Below are 23086 nucleotides of genomic sequence, written 5' to 3' on the forward strand. Positions count from 1 at the left end.
CACAGGAGACTGCTTCTGGGATCCGATCTTCCTAAACTTGACCCAGACTCAGCCCTTAAGAAAGGTTTAGCCCTTAACTACCCTGTTCTTTGAGTAGTTTGAAAAAAGACGATTAAACAGCTTCAGACCTGCCTTCCCTTTACCTCAAAAGGATCTACCACGTATATTAGGAAAGATGCCTCCAAACTTACCTTTCCAAACCCTAAACTGAATAGTAGCTGTCCACCTACAAGAGCTTAAACACCTGTGTCCTCTGTCTAACCACTGGGCATTCACACACCTCTGTACCAATCTCATGGCTCTGCAGTACACAACAGACAACCTGCTTCTGCAGCTCTTATTTTCTCAGATCCTAGACTTAACCATAACCTCACCCCATCTCGAGATTTATGAAACCTCAGATTTTACAGATAAAGCATTTTTCCAGACCGGTTCACTGCTTACCTCCCACTGAATACAGGAGGAAAACATGTCCCCGCTCCAAGCCCTACTTTTCAAACGTACTTTGTGTTCAGCTCCCAAGCTCTAAAATTATCCCAAAAGCCAGATAGTCAAGTTTCTCTACAAAGTCCTTCCAGTTACATCCCTGGACCTTGCGAGCTGCAGTTCAGCGTGCTGCCTGCCAGTGAAAGGCTGAGATACTTCGGGGGGGGGGGGGGTATTTATTTATGTATTTATTTTATATTTATAAAAATTCGTTGCGCTGTTTTTTATTGTTATTATTTCAGTGTTCTCCTGTCGAGGCGCGGTGCGGGATGCCCTGGGCGCCCTGCAGGGGGAGCTGCACGCCCGTAGCCGAGCCCGGGCTGCGCGGAGCTGCGCGGAGCTGCGCGGGGGCGCAACCTGCGCCTTTCGCCTCTTTCCCGGGGCGGTGGGAGACCAGAGCTCCCTCCGGAAGAGCCGCAGCAGAGGCATAACGCTGAAAATACCGCTTTCAACCGAAAAGGATCTGAAAAAGAAAAGGCAAAGGTAGCGAGGGAAACAGAAACCGAGTCGCTTCTCACACGATGACGGCAAAGAAGCAAAATGTGGGGTTCAAACGCGAGCAAACCAGCCCAACTTCATCCAAAATTATACTGAGATTGATTTTGCAAGAGGTACACTCTATGAAATCCAAGACGTTACTGTTGTTAAGCATTCAGATAAAAGACTATAGCTAAACATTAAAAACACATGCCAAAACAACCTTAAGAAAATCACCTGAAAACATGAACTTCTTTTTTCTTTTTTAAAGTATAAACGTATTTTGTTGAAGCATGACGACTTACATTATTTAAATAAAGCCAAAAGGAAGCTAGAAAATGTCTTGGAGTGAAGAGGAAACCCTAAACAAAAGTAGGTAACAGAAAAAACGAATAACAGATGGACCAACTGGAGAATTGTGCTTAGTGTAATTAACATTAGCACTTACTGGTAACGGTTAATGGTCCTATACCATCAGACATCCCAAAACAAAGCCTGATCAGAGATGCATCAGAAGACATGAAGTGAAACCCTGAGGCTTACGTGCAATTTAGATCACGCTGAAGACATTTTCATCTGTCTTCATGAGAAGCTACAGCTATCGGAAAGAGATATGAATGTTTCCATCATGTAATCTCTACATTTTCTGTAATAATTGCCCTTTGCCACCAAAATATTATATATTGGTAGTTTCCTCTTGTCTAGCTCTAACTGCTACTGGCTGTGAAGATTTACACCCCTTCAGTTGCCATTGGATCAGTAGGAATCTATCTAAAATCACTGCTTAGCATTTTAAGACACAAATCTATTTTTACTGAAATCCACTGTGAAGCCAAGAATATCTTTTTAAATATTTACTAAGCATGACTTTTGAAAGTTTTTTTTTTATGTCACTAGAAAATCCTTTGTATTTTCCACTAGTATTTCAAAAACATGTTTCCATGTGATGTTCCAGAACTGCATGTTTTCAGTCAGAAGTATAGTTCTGTTCAAAGTGAACTGATTATCCCGTCAGAAAGCAGCAATTGTGAAACCTTCTCAGTAGCATCCTTTTTGCTCATAAACTTGTATTTGAAAAAAGTTCAGCAGAGTTTTAGTTAATGAAAAGACTTGAGAAAATGAAAATGTGTAGGTTATAGACAAGCTAAAAACAGATGACATTCACTAGGTACGGTAGTTGTTTGACTTTTAGAGTCTTCACCACCATGCTTGAGAGCTAAATGGGAAACACAAACAAACCACAAACAACACAAACAAACAAAAACCAAACCAAACCAAAACAGCAAAAACTATGCAAGTCTTTCCTAGAAAAAGATGTTATCCAGGAGAGGTACCTTTTGCATTATTTTATATTTTCACAAATTCAAAGCCAGTTTGTGAATTTGAGTTTTCTGAGACAATATACAATTTCATGCACATTATTTGCTGATTTATAACAGTCATCGTTCAGCTTGCCAGCATATTTCTGCAGTAGCTGGGTCTTGAAGTAACGGATTAGATTACCTCTAATTTTCCATTTATAATAGTAAAGATGGTAAGGTCCTAGTTTCTGATGGAGCTTCCTTGGGAGCTATAGTAATATGTAAATAATGAAGGATACTAATAGCCATGAACATATATGTTGTTATCCTTCAACACATATACAGATATATATACAAATTTACATATGAACACATAAATGGAGCACATGGAGCATTGCCATTTCACTTCTAGAATATGTATGAGAAAGGTTCATGCAAACAAATGCAAATATGAAAAGAGATTTTTAGAGGGAGTTAGTTTGCTTCTTTTCATTATCTCACAAATATTTGCTCTATTTGGTACACAGCAACAGGACTTCCCTGTATTTTCTGCCAGAGAAACCAAACAAATGTTGCAAAGGAGAAGAGAGAAGGAAGCGAGAGAGGGTTTTTACCACCACATTGTTTGCCAACTATACAGGAACCTCTGTGCTGTCTTTGGGGATATGTATATGAGTTGAGATGAACTGAATATGGTGGTGGAGAGAAAAAGGTATTCATGCTGTGGTACTACTGCTATTCCAGACCAGAATCAAGAGTCCACAGACAAAATCCTGCTCTGTGCATGGGTGGCACAGTCCTGGATGACAAGCCCGGAGTTGCCAGCACTACTGGTCTGAGCCCCGATGGCTACAGAGGCCGGAAGGAAGGCAAGCTGCTGCTGGTCCCGTTCCCCCAGAGCAGGGCCAAGTGCGGATCCGCACTGCAGGCTGTGCCCTGCAGACCGCAGAGCACCGTGGTACCTCTCTGCACATTTTAATTGTGTAAGGCAACCGGCAGCTGGTATAAATTGGAGACATTCTTCATCTTCCCTAATAAATGTGGAAATTTGATTGGGAGTGCAGTAGCTAAATGAGCGGAGAAATGGCTCAAAGTTACCTTGTTTCATTGCCTCCCCCACCCCTCCCACGCATCTGCGCAGCGCTGCCCTCATCGCCATTCATCTCCCCACCACAGCACAACATGCCAAAGCCAACTTCTGCACAGGTGCTCAATTCCTTTTCTACTGCCTCTATGAAGCAAAATATTTGATCAAATCTATTTTCTCACTTCATCTCATATTCTAATGCCTATATCTCATTGAAGGCTTTTTTCAGTTCCTTGTAAACAATCTCACATCACGGTCAAGAATACTATTTCCAATTTACACCTTTATGCAAAGAAATGAAGGCTTCTTCTCTTGCATTCAACTAGAAACAAAACAAAACAAAATAATAATAATAAAAAAGGCATGATTAAGTTCATTGTGCTATACATGAGGTTTACCCAGCAATTCTGGACATTTAAAGTAAAGATGTTTTCCTTTCTTTACAGAAAGGACTTGCACAAAATACTAATTTTTGTAATCAAATAAATAGTAATATTAAGACTGTTAGAAACAAGCTTCTGATCATAATCAGTTCAGTCAAAACATAAGACAGTTGAAAGTGATTGTACATTAGTCATGCTTGTTGCACCTCGGAAGGAGGAGTTAGCTGCAGAGATGCATAAAAGTCATGTGCCATCAGGGATGGATCCTGAAAACCAGCTTCTCTGAGTCTGACACCAGCTCCTGCATGTTTCTTTCCAAATATCACTTAGTCCATCCTTTTACAGAAACTTTTCCAACCTGCTGTGAAAAAACATCTTGGCAGACATTTTCTTCCCCGTGGAACTTGCTAGCTTGGTTTCTGACTCAAACAATGCTGCTACCACATGAATGAGGGCTACCATCTCTTCAAACTAAGAATGTAGCTCTAAGCAGCCTTGTGCCATCTGTCCTTCAGGCAGGACTAGCAGGCAGTGACACACGAGGGTGAACTTGGAGTCAGAAGGCAATGCATTGCAGATGGATGGCGCAGTGCCTAGGATGAAGTGGGCTTAAGCCATCCAGGGAGACTTCAGCCTCACTGAAGGTGTTTCAGGGATCATGAGTCTGGGAACGGCAAGAGTTACCTTCTGCCACTGACTGGTTTCTAAAAACAAGGAGAATAACAGAATAATTTTCATACTGGACCAGATCAAAGGTTCATCTAGCCTGCCAATCACGCTTCAGCAGGTTCATCCTCGATACTTCAGCAAGACGAGAAAATGGCTAAAATGGTTCAGTTCCCCAAGACACAACGACTCAATGTAACATCTCATTGCAGTAGAAAAAGCAAGAGGCTCCTCCACCCCTTTCCCCACCTCTCCTTTTCCTTATTCTGCTCCCAGCTGTGCTTCCTGCCCCCTGCCTTGCCACTGAAGGTGTCCATCAGGTCTGCCAGGAGCTGTAACTCCTGCAGTGGTGAGGAGTTCTCTGGACTCAGTCACACAGGCACCCGATCTGGTTCCTGAGGTGGAGCAGGTTACTCCAAGAGCAAAGGAAAGGGAGAAATGGAAAAGGAGGTGGAGGGAATGAGCCCTCCCTCTCTGAGCAGCAGCAAGCTGTTACATTTGTCTGACTGCACATGAGAAGGCAGCGAAAACTGAGTGCTTACCTGTTTCAAAAGCTCAGTGAAATACCACTTTTCTTCTAGCTCTGTAAATTTGTGAGCTCGAAGATGTGCAAGCAATCACCCTGGCTTTACTAAGATCCCTTACATGCCTGCCATTAAGTATGCACCTACATTGTCACAGTCAGGCTAGTTTTCTCAGAACAAAGCCCCTCACCGAAGGATGGGAAAGCAGCGGTGCTGCTGACGGACCTGCAGACCTGCTCTGCAGCTCTGACACAGGAGATTGGAGCTCCTACATGCACTGGCTCACAGTAGTTATTGAATGAGCTGCCCCAAACTTCAACAGGTAATTTGAAATCAAGTAGACCCAATAAACCTTTAACTAGTTGTGGATAGATAGTGGAAGAATGGGCTATAAATTACTTATGAACTTGATTATATAGCCGACACCGGCTGAAATTGCAAAGAGACTCTAATTATAGCTACATTTTATACTTTTCAAGTATAATTTAGAATATGGTGGAAATAGAATATAATATCAAAGTAATACATTTTTATTGAGAAATTCTTGCTGTTTGAACTTTGAACCTTACAGTAGTTAAAGTAATATATATACTAAAAAAATAAATAAATGAGCTGCTTTTTAATTCTAGAGGGAGTAATTTCCCTTACATTAGATTTCTTCCTCTAAATCAAAATCAACATGGACAACTTTAAGCTTTAAATTAACTTCAGAAAGAATACACAGTCATTCTATTTACTGTTAGCTTTGCAGAGCACTCATCTATCTAAAGATGAGATGGATACAGAAAGACTGCAAATGACAGTCTGAACTAGATTTTCAGAAATACATTGTGCTGGTAGACTCTATATTTATGCTTCCGCTACACTTCCAGTCAATTTGAAAAGGTGCTACATCTGTTTCTCCATTGCCCTGCTGCTGGTTTTGAGGTTTTCTGTGTCGTCAACAAGATTGTAGCAATCACTGTAGCATGAAGTGGCAGGATGAATTTATGGAAATGCAAAAATCATAGATTTGCTCTCCACTGCCTTGTGCTTTGTACGGGCAAACACAGCTCCGCACACGATCAGAGGAGAGTTCTCCACTCCCGTTAGAAGGGTAGGTTTAACACCTACTTTCAGCAGTGGCTGTGCTCTGCAGAACAGAGGAGAGGAAGGTTATTTATGTGTTCTTGTACAAGTGAGCATAAACAAGTGGATGCTCCAGCAAATTGACAATAGACTACTAACAAAGGGCCAGATGCTCTTATCCTCTTACAAGGGGTGAAGAGGGACAAAATGAGTAAATATTTATATTACCATAGTGGCATGTAACTGGAGCTCAGTTGTGGAGGAAAGACAGTGATTTACCAGCATGTTCTTCCTCTCTTGGGAATCCACATAAACCAAGCAAAGGCTCAGCAGCAAGAAGAAAATTCTGACAGAAGGACTAAGGCAGATGAGAGTGCTACAGCTTTCCAGGACATGTTTTTTTCTAGCCTCAGAAGACAACTAGCAAAGAGCAATGCTTTCCTGGGCAGAAGTCACCACAGGTGGCTATGAAAGGTCTACCTGTGCACAGGGGAGAAGCGTGTGTATGCCTGGTGGCACGTCCTTCAGCCCCTGCACCTCTGAAGTCTGTTCTCTCCTGGAGCCTTGGCTGAAGCGCTGCTTTCAGGACCTCTCCCTGCAAGATGACTCCCTCCAGAACATCGTTAGCAATTGCTTCACTGGCAATCACTCATGCCATAACTCTGCTAAAGCCAGCCTTCCTGCAAAGGGCACCTGGCACCCTGTGGCGTGTAGATCATTCCTAGTCCCTTGCTTTTTTCCCCAGCTTGCCCACCTTTCTCCCACAATTACTTAAAGTCAATGACCCTCAATTCTCATACACCAAGCACCCGAACAAGGCTTACAAGCCTCAGGTGCTTGGCCCCTTTTATCTTCCTTACTGCAAGATCAGAGAAAGTTAATTTTCCACAAGAATTTACAATAAAATATTTTTTATTTCAGTTTTCTTTTTGATCTTAGTGGAAACTTGCCTTTGAAAGTCCTTGGAGTGTCGCTACAGGCTGTTTATGCGCATGTTGTTCTAGGTCGCTGTCCTATGGCTTTAATATTTATATAACTTATTTAAATGAATATTAAGATTGTCCCCAGAAAATGGAGGACATCGCATGAGAACGGGTTGTAATCGCAGTGGAGAGTTAAGATAGTTCAAGAATCTTATCAGGGTGGGAAGTAGGAGAAGAAGAGCAGGTTGTTGGAGGCTGACTACCAAATGACTGCATGGAGTCGCTTCTTCAGTTGCAGACCACTGTTCTGTGAAAGAGTTTGCACCATGGACAATAGCAACTACAGCGTGGGCTTGTTTGCAGGCTTTGCTAGGAGTAACAATGCAAGCATCACTAGTTCCCTCTGCACCCCATCACACATGCCATGCAGTGCTAGCACTGATGAGGAGCTGTCACATGTGACGACACACTTTCTTGGGAGTATCCTGCACTATTGTGAAATGCCAGTGGCATTTATGGGGGTAACTTGGGGGTGGTGACAGGGATGGCTTAGGAAGGCAACCACTCAAAATGCAGCGCTGAATGAAATGGAGAATATCCTCATATACACTTGCAGTGCTTAGCAAGTGTTTCATTTGACTGGTCTGGTTCTCCAGATGTCGAGGTTGCACTGTGCTGTGATGGGAAAACAATTGATTCTCCATCATGCCCAGCTCACTGTGGAGCACTTAAAGCCCAAACCCAGGTGTGAACTCACTCTGAGAGGTAAAAACAAAGCCGCATTATGTAATAAGATTTAATGATTATTTGAATCTCTTTTTCCATCCCACTGGATCATTGATTTAACCTTCCTTGTTTTGTTCTTGAGATATAGCTAAAACAAACAACCATGTTCTGAAATTAATCAGGATCATTTTTAGTGTAACGCAGTAAGAGTGTTTTGACTTTTGCTTTCTCTCTTGAAGAAAGGAACACTAAACAAACTGAGATTTTTTTGCTAGGAACTGCAAATTTTTGCAAAATGTTCAGCTCATATGGCCATAGGGAATGAATGTGCAAGCTATTATGTGTATAGCCTGGGGTTCAACCATTATTTTCTCTCAGGGGAAAACAAAAGCAGACCCTTTAAAGCCACCACTAAGGAGATTTCTATTTAGAGAATATGCAATAACTCATATTGAGACAAGATTTTAATCTCAGCAAAGCTTTGGATAATCTGCTGGCACCTGTGCATGCTGCTTTTCCAACCCATCGCACTGGTTAGACTGGGGGCCAAGGGCCGGATCCTGCAGGCTTTTTTGCAGCAGTGGCCCTGCACACGAGTGGGAGACTGGCAGGAGCAAGGCAAAGATTTCTTTAGGATCTGCGCCCAAAATTGTCACCTATACGAAAATGACACCAGCGTCTGCTTCGTTTGTATTCAGTTGGAAGCTCTTATTCTTCTTTCCAAGGGCTGAGATGGCAGGCGGTATTTGTTGTGCTGACTGGCTTGGGAAAAGGTGTGAAGCACAGACAACCCTGTCCAAGGGGAACAAAAAGACAGGTACTATCTGGGGTGATTTGGGAAAGAATTTGGGAAGATTTTTTCAGCTGTAGATCTGAGATACCAACCACGTCAGCCTGTGTGTACTCTGGAGAGTCTCACGCTGCCTTCATGATGTGGGCAAGTGGGGACATTTTCAATAATGTGTAGATGCCATGACTGATGCTGTGGAGCCTTCTTTCTGCTGAGGCCTCTGTACCCGACACAAACACCAGCTAAACAGTGTCCCGCTTGTAAAAGGTCAGTCTCTGCAACTCGAAGAAGGAAAAGGAACTAGAAAAAAATGTTTTTCTGCATTATAAGTTGGGCAACGCAGGGAATGGTGCTGTTAGAGGAGCTCAAATAGCAGGGCAGAGGAAGGAAAAGAAAAAAAATCTATACCTGATGCATCTTAAATAGGTTTCATACCCTTAAAAATGAGCATTATTCATGTGAAAGGGTTAAGAATAACATCAGAATTATCTAATTGTTTGATTCTGTGATTCATGATTCACATTTTAAAGTCTACACCCTGTGAAGAATAGTGCATTATTAAGGAAGGGAAAGAGGCTTGCCAGGGACAGAAGGTAATTTCCCGTAGCAGGTGCATACAGCAGGTGGTACACAGTGTACCTGCAACGAAAAGGTAGATTTAGTCTAAGATTTTATTTAATATGGAAAACTTATTGCATCCTGAGCCACTACTGGGGACGTGCCAAAAATCGTGTCTGCGGCATGATTTATTACGTGAAAATACCACCGAACTAATCAACGGAGTTACTAATTAATACAAATCTGCATTTTTGCATAAGCAATTAGTGCAAAGAGAGTGCAATGAAAGAGGAAGTTTGACTCATTTAATCTCAGTGTCTATTCAAGCGGAAAGACCCACTAGGGCAAGGCACTAGGATCTACGTTTGGATTTTTTTTTTTCCTTTTGATTAGTTAAAGGAACTAAAAGGTCAAATTATCAATATTTAATTCAAATGGAAATGCATTTGTTCAAGAGGAAAGAAAACACTTTATTTAAACAAGGTGGGACTCTGGGGGTAAATGCCTGGATCAAAAATAATTAGATTTTGCAGTTATAACAGCATCTAAATCCCGCCTGATAAGAATCCTTTTTCCTAATAACAGAGGTGGTTTGACACCAATAGCGGAGGCTGTTGATGTTATTTAAACTCGAGCGGTAGCTGGCCTACCAATATGATTTAGACATTTGCTTTAATGGTACATACTTCTCTGATTTGTTTTTGTTTTTTTAATCAATTTGAACGATATTTTAAATCTATTGTGATTTCGTAATTGTATGTGCTTGCCTAAAACAGTCATTTAAAAAGCTGATAATTAAACCTTGGTGGCGACGTCTTTTCCATTAACTAAATAGAAGTTCACATTTATAGAATTAAAACAACGACAGCCTTTATCTAACGGCAAAAAAAAAAAAAAAAAAAAAAAAAAAAAAAAAAGGCTCAATAACATTAATACACTGAGTCCTAAAGGAAAAAAAAAAAAAAAGAGCAGAAACGGCACCTCTATCATTTCCCACCGGTTTCCAGCACCGCCGCGCGTCTCCCCGGGAGCAGCTGGCGCGGTGCGGGCGCACCCAGCCTGGCTCCGCGGCCCCGAGCCGCGCTCCCCCCGGACACCCCCGGCTCCGGGGCGCCCTCCCTCGCCCCCCCTGCCCTCCCTCTCCCCCTGCCCTCCCTTCTCTCCCCTCCCTCCGCTCGGCTCCCGGCCGCAGAGGGCCGAGGGGCAGCCCCCCGGGCGGGCAGTGCCGCGCTCGCCCTTTCCCAGCGCGGCTCCGCGGTGCGGAGCGGGGCCGGGGGCCAGCGGCAGCGGCACTTTTGGGTTGGTTGGGGGTTGTTTTTAGGATCCTTCGGGCTGTGCCTGGCTGGGGACGGAGAGCGCAGAGCGCGGCCCGCCCGCGCCGCCCAGGCAGTAAATCACTGGCTAAATCACAGCGCGGCTTCCCCTCTCCAATAGCTTTGAGCTATTTGGGGACGCATCCTTTCCCCGCACTCTCGCAGGTGCAATATGAATCAATTATCTTAATTAAGATAATGCTGCAAACCCAGGAGATTTCCTCGGGAGCGGCTCCGGCGCTCCGGACAGCCGCAAGGCGTTTCCAGGGCTCTTCTTCCCACCCCCGGCCCCCCCGGGCCAGGGCCCGGCCCCGGCTGCGCCCCCGGCGAGGGGGGCAGAGCCCTGGGGGCGGCCGGGGGGGCGTAGCTCGGATGGGACGCGTGCGGCTCGCGTGTCGCGCCGCGGGGGGGCGGGGGCAGAGCGACAGAAAAGGAGAAAGAAGGGGAAAAGAAAAAGGGAAAAGAAAATAAAGGAAAAGGGAAAAGAGAGGAAAAAGAGAAATGAACAGCAAAAAAAGGAAAAGAAAAAAGGAAGACAAAGCAAAACAAGACAAAAAAAAAGTAAAAAAAAAAGAGATAAATAAAAAAGTAAAAAAATGAGAAAAAAATAAAAAAGGAAAAAGACAAATAGAAAAAGAAAGAAAAAAGAAGTAGAAAAAAAACGGGAAACGGGGAAGGGGAAAATGAAAGGAAATAAAAGGAAACGAAAAAGAGAAAAGGAAAAACGAAAAAGTGAAAAGGTAAAGAAAAAGATAAGGAAGGAAAATGAAAGGGAAAAGGAAAATGGGAAAAAGAAAAAGGGAAAAAGAAAAAGGGAAAAAGAAAAGGGAAAAAGAAAAAGGGGAAAAGATTCGGGAGCAACACAAGCAGAAGCCAAATGAGAAGACAGATGGAGAAGGAGGAGTCTGGGTCCGGGGGAGAAAAGGGACGCTTGGAGCGATGCAATCATGAGGCCGGAGACGGGGAGGGACGGGAAGGTGGGAAACCGGAGCCCCGGAGCCGGGGACGGCCCGAGCCGGGGAGGCAGCGCCGGCTGCCGGGGGAAACGCGGCCGGGGGCGCGGGGGGCGCGGCGGGACGGACGGGGCGGGCCCGGCGGGGAGCCCCGGTGCCGTCGCGCATCCCCGCGCCCCGGTGCGCGGTGCCACCACCTCGTCCCCTCCCGTCCCCTCTGGTCCTCTCCCGCAGCCCCGGGGCCACCCGGGGGGGGGGGGGGGGGCGGAACAATGGCCCCGGTGACAGATGGCGGCGCCCGGTGGGGCGGGGCGGGGCGGGGCGAGGCGCGGCGGGGGGCGGGGGCGAGCGGCGCGGTCCCGGCCCCCGGCCCCCCCCGCTCCGCTCCCCGCCCGCCGCCGCCGCCGCCGCCGCGCAGCGCCGTCCCCGCTATATAACCGGGGCGGCCGGCGCTGCGCCCCGCGGAAACACGCGCGGCGCCCTCGCACGGAGCGGGCGCCGGCAGCGGCGGGGTTATGCGACCGGCGCCGCGCTGCACCGGCTGAGGAGCGGAGGTAACGGGGGGCAGCGCTCCGCGGCGTCGGGGCGGCCGGCCGGCCGGCCGGGAGGAGGGCTTTGTCACCGGACCGGGCGTGCGGGTCCCCCGTCCACCCCGCTGCCGCCCTGCATTGTTCCGCCCGGGGAGCGGGGACCGGGGCCGGCCCCGCACCTGTTACCTCGGGGGAGCCGGTGGCCGGGCCGGGCAGGGGAAGCCCCGGCGGGAGGCGGCGGGCGCCGTCGGGGCGGGAGGGAGGGCAGGTGCCCGGCGGTGTCACCCCCCTAAAGCGTAATCTGCTTAAACCGCCCGGCGCGTTGTGTAACGGTGCCGGGACGCGCGTCCCCGGGTGCTTTTCCCGCTGCTGACACGGCGCTTGTGTCCCCCCCCCGTCCCCATCCCCGTCCCCCCGGCAGGCAGGCGCTCGCCATGACCAAGTCGTACAGCGAGAGCGGGCTGATGGGCGAGCCCCCGGCGCAGGGCCCCCCGGGCTGGGCGGACGAGTGCCTCAGCTCGCAGGACGAGGAGCACGAGGCCGACAAGAAGGAGGAGGACCTGGAGGCGCTGCCCGCCGAGGCCGAGGAGGACCCGCTGCGCAACGGCGAGGAGGAGGACGAGGAAGATGACCTGGACGAGGAGGAGGAGGACGACGACGACGACGACGACGACGAGCAGAAGCCCAAGCGGCGGGGCCCCAAGAAGAAGAAGATGACCAAGGCGCGCATGGAGCGCTTCAAGCTGCGGCGCATGAAGGCCAACGCCCGGGAGCGCAACCGCATGCACGGGCTGAACGCGGCCCTGGACAACCTGCGCAAGGTGGTGCCGTGCTACTCCAAGACGCAGAAGCTCTCCAAGATCGAGACGCTGCGCCTGGCCAAGAACTACATCTGGGCGCTCTCCGAGATCCTGCGCTCCGGCAAGAGCCCGGACCTCGTCTCCTTCGTGCAGACCCTGTGCAAGGGCCTGTCGCAGCCCACCACCAACCTGGTGGCCGGCTGCCTGCAGCTCAACCCGCGGACTTTCCTGCCCGAGCAGAGCCCGGACGTGCCGCCGCACATGCCGGCGGCCGGGGCGCCCTTCGCGGCGCCCCCCTACCCGTACCAGTCGCCGGGGCTGCCCAGCCCGCCCTACGGCACCATGGACAGCTCCCACCTCTTCCACCTCAAGCCGCCGCACGCCTACGGCGCCGCGCTCGAGCCCTTCTTCGAGGGCGGCCTCCCCGACGGCGCCAGCCCCGCCTTCGACGGCCCGCTCAGCCCGCCCCTCAGCATCAACGGCAACTTCTCCTTCAAGCACGAGCCCGCCGCCGACTTCGACAAGAGCTACGCCTTCACCATGCACTACCCCGCCGCCTCCCTGGCCGCCGCGCCCGGCCACGCCGCCGCCGTCTTCTCGGGCGCCGCCGCCCGCTGCGAGCTGCCCCTGGACGGCCTGGGGGCGCCCTACGAGGGCCACCCGCCCCACGAGCGGGTCCTGAGCGCCCCGCTCAACGCCATCTTCCACGACTGACCCCCGCCACCCGCCCGGGCCGCCGAAACCGCAAGCAATAATTAGGATCTATGCAATTTTTAACCTAGCGATGGGCCAATTACGAAGTATATAGGAGATCTCTATTTTTCAACCAACGTTTTCCTACTTGTTACCTTTCCCATGCCGAATTATTTTGTTGTGATTTTGTACAGAATTTTTAATGACTTTTTATAACGTGAATTTCCTATTTTAAACCATGCAGCTTCATCGATTTTTATACATACTGGAAAGGTAGAATTATATCTAATTTATACAAAATAATTTAACTAATTTAAACCAGCAGAAAAGTGCTTAGAGAAGTTATGTTGCCTTAGCACTTCTTTCCTTTCGAATAGTTAAAGAAAAACAAAAAAGCGCAATCCGGGCAATTGCTTTCCCATGAAAGTCTTTTTTTCCTTTTTCTTTCTTTTTTTTTTTTTTCCTTTTCCCCTGACAATAAGAACCAGATCCCTAGCTCTTGAGAAGATATAAGAACGAGAGACTTATTTTCTATTAAAACATATCAATTCAACACATGACTTGCACAAACTTGTATATAAATATTATGAGCAAATGCCAACACCCTTTTTAAATCAAAAGCTGCTTGACTATCACGTACAATTTGCACTGTTTCTTTTTAGTCTTTGAACCCCTCTGCATTCCGTGGTGGTTTTTTTTCTTTCATTTTTTTTTCTTTTCATTTTTTTTTTTTTCTGAAGAGAACTTGAAGATGTTAATGTTTCCGGACGATATAAATGCATGATTTTATACATATTCACACGATCCGTGGTTGTCATATATTCATCTTATAAATTGGAACCTAAAACTAATCAGGTTGTTGAAGTTGGGCTATATACCTATTGTAGTCGATTAGTACGGTAGCTTGAAACAAATTCAAACCATTTAATCCGTAATTAGAACAATAGCTATTGCATGTACAATGCAGTCCAGAATAAGTGCTGTTTGAAATGTAACGCTGGTTCAACTGGAATCAATCTGTACTGTAATTTTGTTTGTAATCCTGTATATTATGGTGTAATGCACACTGGGATTTTAGAGAACATCCGTCCTTTTGCAACAACATAGTATTGAACATTTGGTCGAATGTTGCATTTCTCCTTAAATGTGATTTTTTTTTCTTAGTGTAATTCCTATGGGATTATTGTTTCATTGGGATAGCTCATGAAAGGTGCACCACTTATTATTTGTAGAATAAAATTGGCGTTAAAAACAACCGACCAGCACGGGAGCGGGACCCGCGTTCTTCGCCTCCCCCGCGGGGCTGGGGCCAAACGCTCACGGCTGCGGGGCGGAGGAGGAGAAGTGGGAGGATTTAGGGGATGGGAGTGGGGAGGGGGCCTTGGGGCTGGGGTCGCTGCCGGTTGCGCGGCCGAGGAGCGCGGAGCGGCGGCCGCGCCGTTCGCCGGCGGGCAGCAGCGGCTGCCAACAGGTCGCCGGCACCGGGATCGCCTCGCCCGGAGCGGTGGCCCTGGTGGCCCGTGTCGGGACGCGGCCGTCGGTTTTCAGCCCGTCGGAAGAAGCCGGGCCGGGCTCGGCGGGCCCTTCGGCCCCCGGCCGCCGCCGCTCGGGGATTCTTGCAGTCGGGCAGGGGCCACTGGCGTGCCACCGTCTTTATTCAAAGGCAGGCACAGATGTTCCTTCTGCAGGGGAGGTTTTAATTTATGAAAATGATATTGGTTATGCATGAATGCGCTCCGCACAACACGCGCCACTTCCATCTGATGGGAGGAATACCGCAGAACCAGTGCCAATGTTGGGAACATATTCTGCGAATTTAGTCGCTTAAATGTTTAATGAATATTTGGAAGGCATTTCCAAACCACAAGAAACCTTTTCAATTACCTTTTTCTTTCTTTCTTTTTTTTTTTTTTTCTTTTCCATACTTATTAACGAAATTCAACTCCGCCAGCCAATGCAATTTACTTAAAAGATCTAGCTAGGCTATCTGAGTGTCTGCTATGGCAATACTTCAGAAGAAATAATATTTTAATGTTATGAGCAACCTAATAAGGAAAATTAATTAGGCATTTTGGTAACTGGAAGCTCCACTTTACAAATCACTTGTGAGTTTTGTTATTTCAATTAGTTTAGGGTTGTTTTTTATTTCCCCTTCTAAAATACTGGACATTTCCCCCCCCCCCCCCCCCCCCCCCCCGGCGCTGCTCCTGATGCCTCCATGATATTTATTTTTTCTTACTGCTAATATCAGGCCAAGTCCTGAAATCTCTGCTCATGACTCCCACAGGAAGGTCTATCAAGGTCTCTTTCAAAGGAAAGAATTACTCACACCGTTCCTCTCTTATGAACATATCTCTAATTAACTAAGGCTATAGTGGGATTATCTAACTTCCTCATGCGGGGGAAACCGAGGGGTTGAGTCATCCCCACAAACACGCTGGGTAATCCAGCGGACGCCTAGAACACTATTTTTGCAGCTCTTTGGGACAAGTGGCCTTCCCCTTCTTTCCGCCGCGCTTCTCTGACAGCAGAAATTGTTCTGCCCCTGGTGCACGCTTGAGAAGAAGGCAGTGGGGCCATCTCTGCAGGAGCAGTGCACCACAATGCTCGCAGCCCATGGCTTCGCCCTTCTGGGTTTTCCGAAGCAACAGGCCAGGACTGGGGGGCTGCTGGCCCTCGCTGCCTGTGGCACAGCCAAGGCCCCGACTATGATGGGTCACATCCACAAGTGTGCAAATTCCTGCAATTATTTCAGCATTGCAGCTGATCAAAACCGGATTCACCCTGACCTGAATGGTGGCTTTTGACATATTAAAAACATAATAAATATAAATCCTCCTCTTGGAAATAAAGGGTTATTAACAGTGCAGTGCTCCTGCACAATGAAGAACCTTATCAGATAGTTTTAGAAATTTCAGAGCTACAGTCAACTTATGTTGTGTATATATACAGCACGTAGAGGAATAATCTCTCAGTTCTCACTCCCTCCTATTCAGGAAGAACTCACAGAAATCAAAAATATGCTTGGGAAAACATGCAGATATTGGTCTCTGCTTCTATTCACCAAGACAAATCGTATAGTAATTATTTCAGAAATTAACAAATGCTCTACACTCATTCCTTAGCTGAAAATCCCAAATTACAAAGTCTTGAAAAACATCGTACATGAATACATATCGAACCAGTGATGTGAAGACCTACAAATAGACTGTTCTTTAAATATGTACATAAGTGTTTTTTAAATAATTCATATATGTATTTAACAAACTGTCAGAAGCTATGCAATACAAAATTAAAACTGACAATGCCCTCAAAGCGTTCTCTTAAGTATTTAGGTTGCCTACGGGGTATGTAAAGCATAGACTTCCAGCCCTGCCTTTCAGTTTCCTAGACTGTAGCAGTTTGCAGCATAATTACTGCATTTTGTATGAAATAAAATAGAAGAAATTACATTATACAGTATTTGCTAACATTTTGATGACAGAACTACGGAAGATTCATATTAAAACTTCGTTATCTTAAAAGAAAGCATTATCAACCTTAGTGGAAAGAAAAAAAATGTCCTCTGGTGAAAAAAAACTTGTATTATATTCCTCTCCATTATCACATTTTCCATTTTATTTTATTTTATTTTATTTTATTTTATTTTATTTTATTTTATTTTAAGATTGGTTTCAGCTCCTGGTGCTCTTGGGAATGATTTATACTTCAGATTCCATCCCTGCACAATCTTTTCATTCCTTCTTGTTCTTTTCTTTGCAGACATCTGTCCTAAACCAACTTGTCCATCTCTACAATTTCAGACTTTCTTTTCCTTATCTGATCTTCTTTCCCTCTTTCTTCCCCCCTCTCTCTCTCCTTTTTTTTTTTTTTTCCCCAGATGATTTCCTTCTCCTTTTCAGGCATACAGAATGATATATAGTAACGGTAATGCTCTCCTCTACAGACTGTTGCTACCATTTTTTTTTTCAGAAAAAAATAATTTATGACTCCATTTACTGTGTAAAAAGCTTGGTATTCTGCTTAATATCTCTTCTTTGAAGGCAAGGAAAACCAACACAACGGAGATGATAGGAATGCTGATAGTTCTAACACATTCCTTCTAGAGGAGCAATGCAAGAAGAGCTAATATTTGGGAATGAAAAGCTGAAGTATAACTGACTACACACTAAACGTTTATTGCATAAACAGACACTGTAGTCAGAAAAACACCAGACAAGGACATGCTGCCAATTTCAAAATTCAGATTTCTCCAGAACAAATCTCTACTAGTAGCTGAAACAGGCCAGCTACCAGAAACATACAGTCAAATTCTCCAGAGCAGCCAACGGATATTTTCCTCACAGCCTCCTCTCATCTCTTCTTAATTCCCATTCCCTAACTTCAGTATCATACCATCCATGAATCAAAAACTGGCCTTACAATTTCTCACCTATTCACCTCATTGCATTTTTCTACTCCTTGTCTTGAGGGAGAAGATTTATTTTCCAATAGCTTGCTTTACACGGTTGCTCTCCTCCAGTAATCACTAGCCGTACTTCCCTCACTTTCTGTTCCTATCCAACCTCTTCTCCTTCCTCCCTTCACTATGTTCTCCTGGAAGAGATTTCTGAGACTCCCACTGCTTCTTAGCACAGTGAGAGATGACTTCCTTCATGCGGTGAGGAATGCTGTTAGTTAAGGATCATCTCCCTGTTTTCTGCTGCTTCTTGTCTGGGCCCGGAGGATCTTCCCCGCTTGTAGTTTAGCTGCATGTCCTCAAGGCCAGCACCCTGACACGCAGTGTCCCCTCTGGGTCCAGACTGCGGAGAACCAGCTTTGAGAAACCACAAAGGCCTCCCCTACCTGACAAACAGACTTCACTTCCTGGCTTGACCTTGGACCTGCCTTGTCACTACAGACTCCCGTGGTGGCTGCCGGACTGGCACTGGCCATGTTTGCTGCCACCAGACCTGCCCCCGCTGACTCTGCTTCCCAGCTTGATGTTGGACCTGCCTCGAAGCGATGGATGTGCCCGGCCATCTGGGCTCTTGGCTGAACCTGGCTACACATGGCCCTGCTCTCAGGGACATGGGGACCCTGCCATTCCTGCTCCTTGACGCTCCTCTGATTTCAGCTTCCAGGGCACCGAGGGCACTAACTAGCCTTAATCGCCCTGACCAGCCCCACCTGCAATTTGCCCAAGAGTTATTTAAGCTCATCCTGGAGGGTTCTTACCCTCTTGCCTCAGAGATGCTGTAGGATGCTGGTCTCCAGTTCAGTCACAGCCCTGACTGGTGCCAAGCCCTGCTGCTGGTGCAGAGCCAGGCGCGCAGCCTAATGTCCTGCCCTGGCCTCAGCCCTGCCTCTTCACAGCGAGTCTGCCAGTGATCTGCGCTTCAGCTGGTGCTGGCACCCTCTCCTGATTGGCCTTGCTCAGGTACTGTGTGATGGCCCCTGCCCAGAACAGCCCCACTGTGCTCGCCTTGGGGTCCCCCTGGCTCCCTGTCCCCTGGGAACAGCTGGCCCTTGCTGTGCCCTGGCAATGGCCTTGCTTCCCTTCCTGTGGTGCCCCCCTCCTTTCTGCCTCTACTTTTACTTGAGCCATCTGTTTAAAAAAAATACAAACGTGCTAAGTTTCTAAGGCAGCTCTACCGGCTCTAAAGTAAAATGGAGTAACATGGCTTCAAACTAAAGCATTCAACAAAACTGTTTTGTGGATGCAGTTCTATGATGTTCTATACCTGGTATACTGTAAAAATACATGTTTTTCTGTAATTATCACTGGAGGAAAAAAAGCTCTGTCATATACAAAGCTGCTGATGAACTAGATAGATGTCCTTGTGTGTTGCATAATTAGTCACCCTAAAGCTGAAGGAGGTACATGAAATTCAAAGATAGTTGCTTTGTCTGGAAAACACTAAATATTTATAAATACTAGAATGCTTTTGAAGGCTGAAGAGCTGCAATATTAATTTAAAGGACTCATGTCAAATGTCTTTAAATGTACTTCTTAAGAGGTGAATAGGACTTCTTGTGTATCTGTTTTTTATCTATTGTATTTGAATCAAAATGTACATGAGAGAGCAGGCAATAACAAAACTAGCTGCTTTGAGCGATTTTTCAATAACTTCTATATCATCCCTATTCCTTACGTGGAATGTGGTACTTCCAGCTGTCCCTTTCATTCTGCCATCAGAAGTACCTGTATGCTCTGCTCCCAAATTCTGTCCGTGCTCCAAGATGTAGAACAAACCAGGGCCCTACATGTAGGCTCAGTGGTGTATACTAGACTGGCATTTTCCTGTCTACTATGCAGTTACTGCTACAAGTTTACTGTTTGTCTTGTATCTCTTTTAATCTAAAATGGGAACAGCACCTAGGATGTTACATGGGATCAGCAATATACACAACCCTTTTAACATGAAAGGACAAGGAAGTTCTACATGTGAAAGTACTAGTAGTAGTTTTGTAAAAATGGTTCAAATATTGCTGGGATATTCTGTGTTTTTGCCCAATTAAATATAACAATTTGAAAACTGTGGTATTCAAAAAGTAAAATGAATCACAGAATCATCCAGGTTGGAAGAGACCTCCAAGATCACCTAGTCCAACCTCTGACCTAACACTAACAAGTCGTCCACTAAACCATATCACTAAGCTCTACATCTAAACATCTCTTAAAGACCTCCAGGGATGGTGACTCAACCACTTCCCTGGGCAGCCCATTCCAATGCTTAACAACCCTTTCAGTAAAGAAGCTTTTCCTAATATCCAACCTAAACCTCCCCTGGCGCAACTTTAGCCCATTCCCCCTCATCCTGTCACCAGGCACATGGGAGAATAGACCAACCCCCACCTCTCTACAGCCTCCTTTAAGGTACCTGTAGAGAGTGATAAGGTCACCCCTGAGCCTCCTCTTCTCCAGACTGAACAATCCCAGCTCCCTCAGCTGCTCCCCGTAAGACTTGTTCTCCAGACCCCTCACCAGCTTTGTTGCCCTTCTCTGGACTCGCTCGAGCACCTCCATGACCTACTTGTAGTGAGGGGCCCAAAACTGAACACAATATTCGAGGTGCAGCCTCACAAGAGCCAAGTACAGGGGGACTGGCATATAATAGTATTGACTATGTATAGTAGTATATAATATATACGACTTGCATATAATAGTATTTTCTCCAGGAAAAATGGTCTGCCCCCTCCTTAAGGGACTGTAGGGACTGAGGACTTTGTTAATAAACCAAGAGTGACCAGACTTGCAAGTAGTAACAAATTATGGGAGGAACATGCAATTCTCTCAACTTTACTAGTTTGTTTTAATCTACTACACTTTATTATCTTAAGTTGCTGAGTTAAAACATTTCCATTGCCGTTACTTGGAGTTTTAGAACTTTCAAAAACATTAGTTGAAGGATGTTGCAATCCCTTAGAAGCTGTAATGGTCTGCCTCTGAATAGTTTTTTATGGCTCTAAGAAAATTATTAGTCCATCCTTTCCTGTACCTTATGATAAATCTAGTGACAATATATAATACATGTAGATGGAATAGGCTAGTAAATGGTCCCAGAAATAAATACGAATGACAGTAGGGGTTATAAAGAGCATACTGCCTCAAAATAGATGCAACTAAATCCATTTTTAAATTATGCCTCCATTTTAATGGTTTAGCTTTGTTTTTGAAAGAAAACATATTAGAGACTACTGATGTCCAAAATGAGATACAAGTTTAATTGAATCATCTACAGCTATACCAGTGATAAATTGGTAAGGCAAATTTTTTTTTTCCCTTGCAGCTTTTCTTGCCTTGTTACTCAGTCATCTTCAGGTGGAAAAAAATATATGCAAAACTTTTGTGGTTTGCACATTTTAAGTTGTTTACACTTTATCTGATTACTCTGCAGTCAAGATATTTATATTTCAACAAAGGAAATCTAAGGGATAATAGCAAAGTTGTAATAAGACAATTGTTAGCAGCTTTAAGAAGCTTTATGTGATCTTATTCAGAAAGGCAGGTTTGTCAGGGCTACTTAATTAAAGCTGAATCAATGGCATGGTGCAAATTCAAAAGCACTTACAGGTTGTGTATTTAGTAAATGTTCAGAGCATGCTTTAAACTCAAAGTAATAGATGGAAATGAGTACCAAAAACCTGTATCACAATTCTTTAAATGGTCTTCTTGGCTACATAATTAGCACTTGGTATAGGTTTTTATGGAACTATTAACAAAGGCAGCTTTATATTCATGAAATCATCTACTATCTCATGGGACGTTTGACTGCAGACAGACTTACCTCTCTGTAACAGCATTTCTCTTCTAGAGAGACAACCACTACAAAGAACCTTGGAGATATTGCAACATAGCTTGAGCTGTTTGTATCACTCATGGTCAGCAAAAGGCAGTATTTTGATTTTAATGCTCTACTTCTTGGTTTTATCTCTAGTCCTATGTATTTGTAATAAGGTTACTAAGCTGCTTGTGTAAGTGTATTTTCCCATGCATTAGTAAGCCAGCATGACATTATACAACTCAGAACTTAAAAAAAAAAAAAAAAAAACTTGCTGTTTTCCACTGAGTTAAGCCCTGGAAGGCTCAAAAGCACCTTAAAAACTGGGGTTGCTAGAGGAGCTCTAATGTGACAGTCATCAGTGGATCTTAGAGCACCTGTGAGTAAAGCTGTCACACCTGCAAACAGTAACATTTATCTTTTACTGAGGGGGAGGGAGTAAAGTAGTGTGTCTCCCTCCCCTCCCTTTATGTCAGGGGACTGAGAGATGAGCAACAGCCTTCCAGGTACTCATCCTGCACTGTCCCACAGGAGATGCTCCAGGGATGTGTGGTGCTGGACCCCCTGTCCCCCTGAGGTGTGCATGTCCCTGAGACCTGTGCTGAGGCCTACACGGTTCTGCTGTGGTGCTGACCTGATTTATCTAAGCCACAGGCAGCACCTGGGAGGCACCTGACCTTTCATAGCAGGAGAGGGCTGTTACGTTTTCATGTCACTCTTCTAAAGCCAAGTGATAGCAATATCGGTGATAACACAAAAGCAGGAACACTTCTGAGGGGGCTTACATGAATGCTGTCAGCTGGAGCATCTCTGTGGCCCTCCTGAGGGAAGTAAAAGCAGCTGGGCACGACGAAGCCAGAGGGGGGCCGGCGGTGCCAGCATGGTGCTGAGGGGCCCAGCTGCGTTAGGGCGCCCAGAAGCCCCCTGCCCTTCGTGCACCACGGAGCGGGACGTGGCGAGGGGCCGCCGCTCTCCCTCCCGCCCGGGACGGCTCCTGACAGGGCCAGGTCCGATCCCCGTCCCCTGCCGCCCTCCCCCGGGCGGCCGCGGCCCCGCCCGGGGGCGGGGCTGAGCGGGCGCTGCCCTGGCAGCCGGCGGGACGCGGCGGGGGGCGGCCGCCATGCTGGGCGCCGCGGGCCCCTTCCTCCGCCCGCAGCGGCGGGCCGGGCCCGAGGAGCGGCGGCGCAGGGTGGCCCCGCTGGCGGCGAGCCCCCCGCCGGCCGAGCGGGGAGAGGAGCCGCTCCTCAGGGGCATCTTCGAGATCGGCAAGAGGAGCTGCGACGTGGTGCTGAGCGCCCGGCGGCTGCGCTGGAGCCCCATCGTGCCCGAGAGCCCCGCAGGTGGGACGGGCCGGGGCTGTCGGGCCGGGGCAGGGGACGAGCCGAGCCGTGCCGAGCCCGTTCTCGCAGGGCAGGGCATCGGGGCTTTCCGGCACGGGGTTACCGCGAACCGCCGCCTATAAGGGGGTTCTGAGCTCCTCTTCCCCCTGGGGTTGTCCTGGTGCTTAATAAAAATAAATAAATAAAATAGCTCATAGCGCAATG

At 46.7% G+C, this 23086-nt stretch overlaps 2 protein-coding genes across 3 annotated transcripts in view; both read left to right on the forward strand.

The window, feature by feature from the left end:
* The first annotated feature begins 11722 nt into the window (after positions 1 to 11722).
* NEUROD1 (neuronal differentiation 1) lies at positions 11723 to 14526 on the forward strand. Its single transcript, XM_040561428.1, has 2 exons — positions 11723 to 11809; positions 12207 to 14526. The coding sequence occupies exon 2, from the start codon at positions 12220 to 12222 to the stop codon at positions 13297 to 13299; it is 1080 nt and encodes a 359-aa protein (XP_040417362.1). The 5' UTR covers positions 11723 to 11809; positions 12207 to 12219; the 3' UTR covers positions 13300 to 14526.
* A 3997-nt stretch (positions 14527 to 18523) lies between these two features.
* CERKL (ceramide kinase like) overlaps positions 18524 to 23086 on the forward strand; it is a 58330-nt gene continuing 53767 nt past the window's right edge. The window contains exon 1 of one of the 2 annotated variants that reach the window (XM_040562536.1): positions 18524 to 18697. Coding sequence is in view for 1 of the 2 variants with exons in the window: in XM_040562533.1 (XP_040418467.1) it covers positions 22663 to 22882 (220 nt within the window). In the remaining variant the exon portion in view is untranslated. Of the gene's footprint in view, positions 18698 to 22662; positions 22883 to 23086 lie in introns of those variants that run through there. The other variant, XM_040562533.1, reaches the window with a different exon arrangement.

The sequence above is a fragment of the Cygnus olor genome, chromosome 6 (genome assembly GCF_009769625.2).
Source record: "Cygnus olor isolate bCygOlo1 chromosome 6, bCygOlo1.pri.v2, whole genome shotgun sequence".
Classification (NCBI taxonomy): Eukaryota; Metazoa; Chordata; class Aves; order Anseriformes; family Anatidae; genus Cygnus; species Cygnus olor.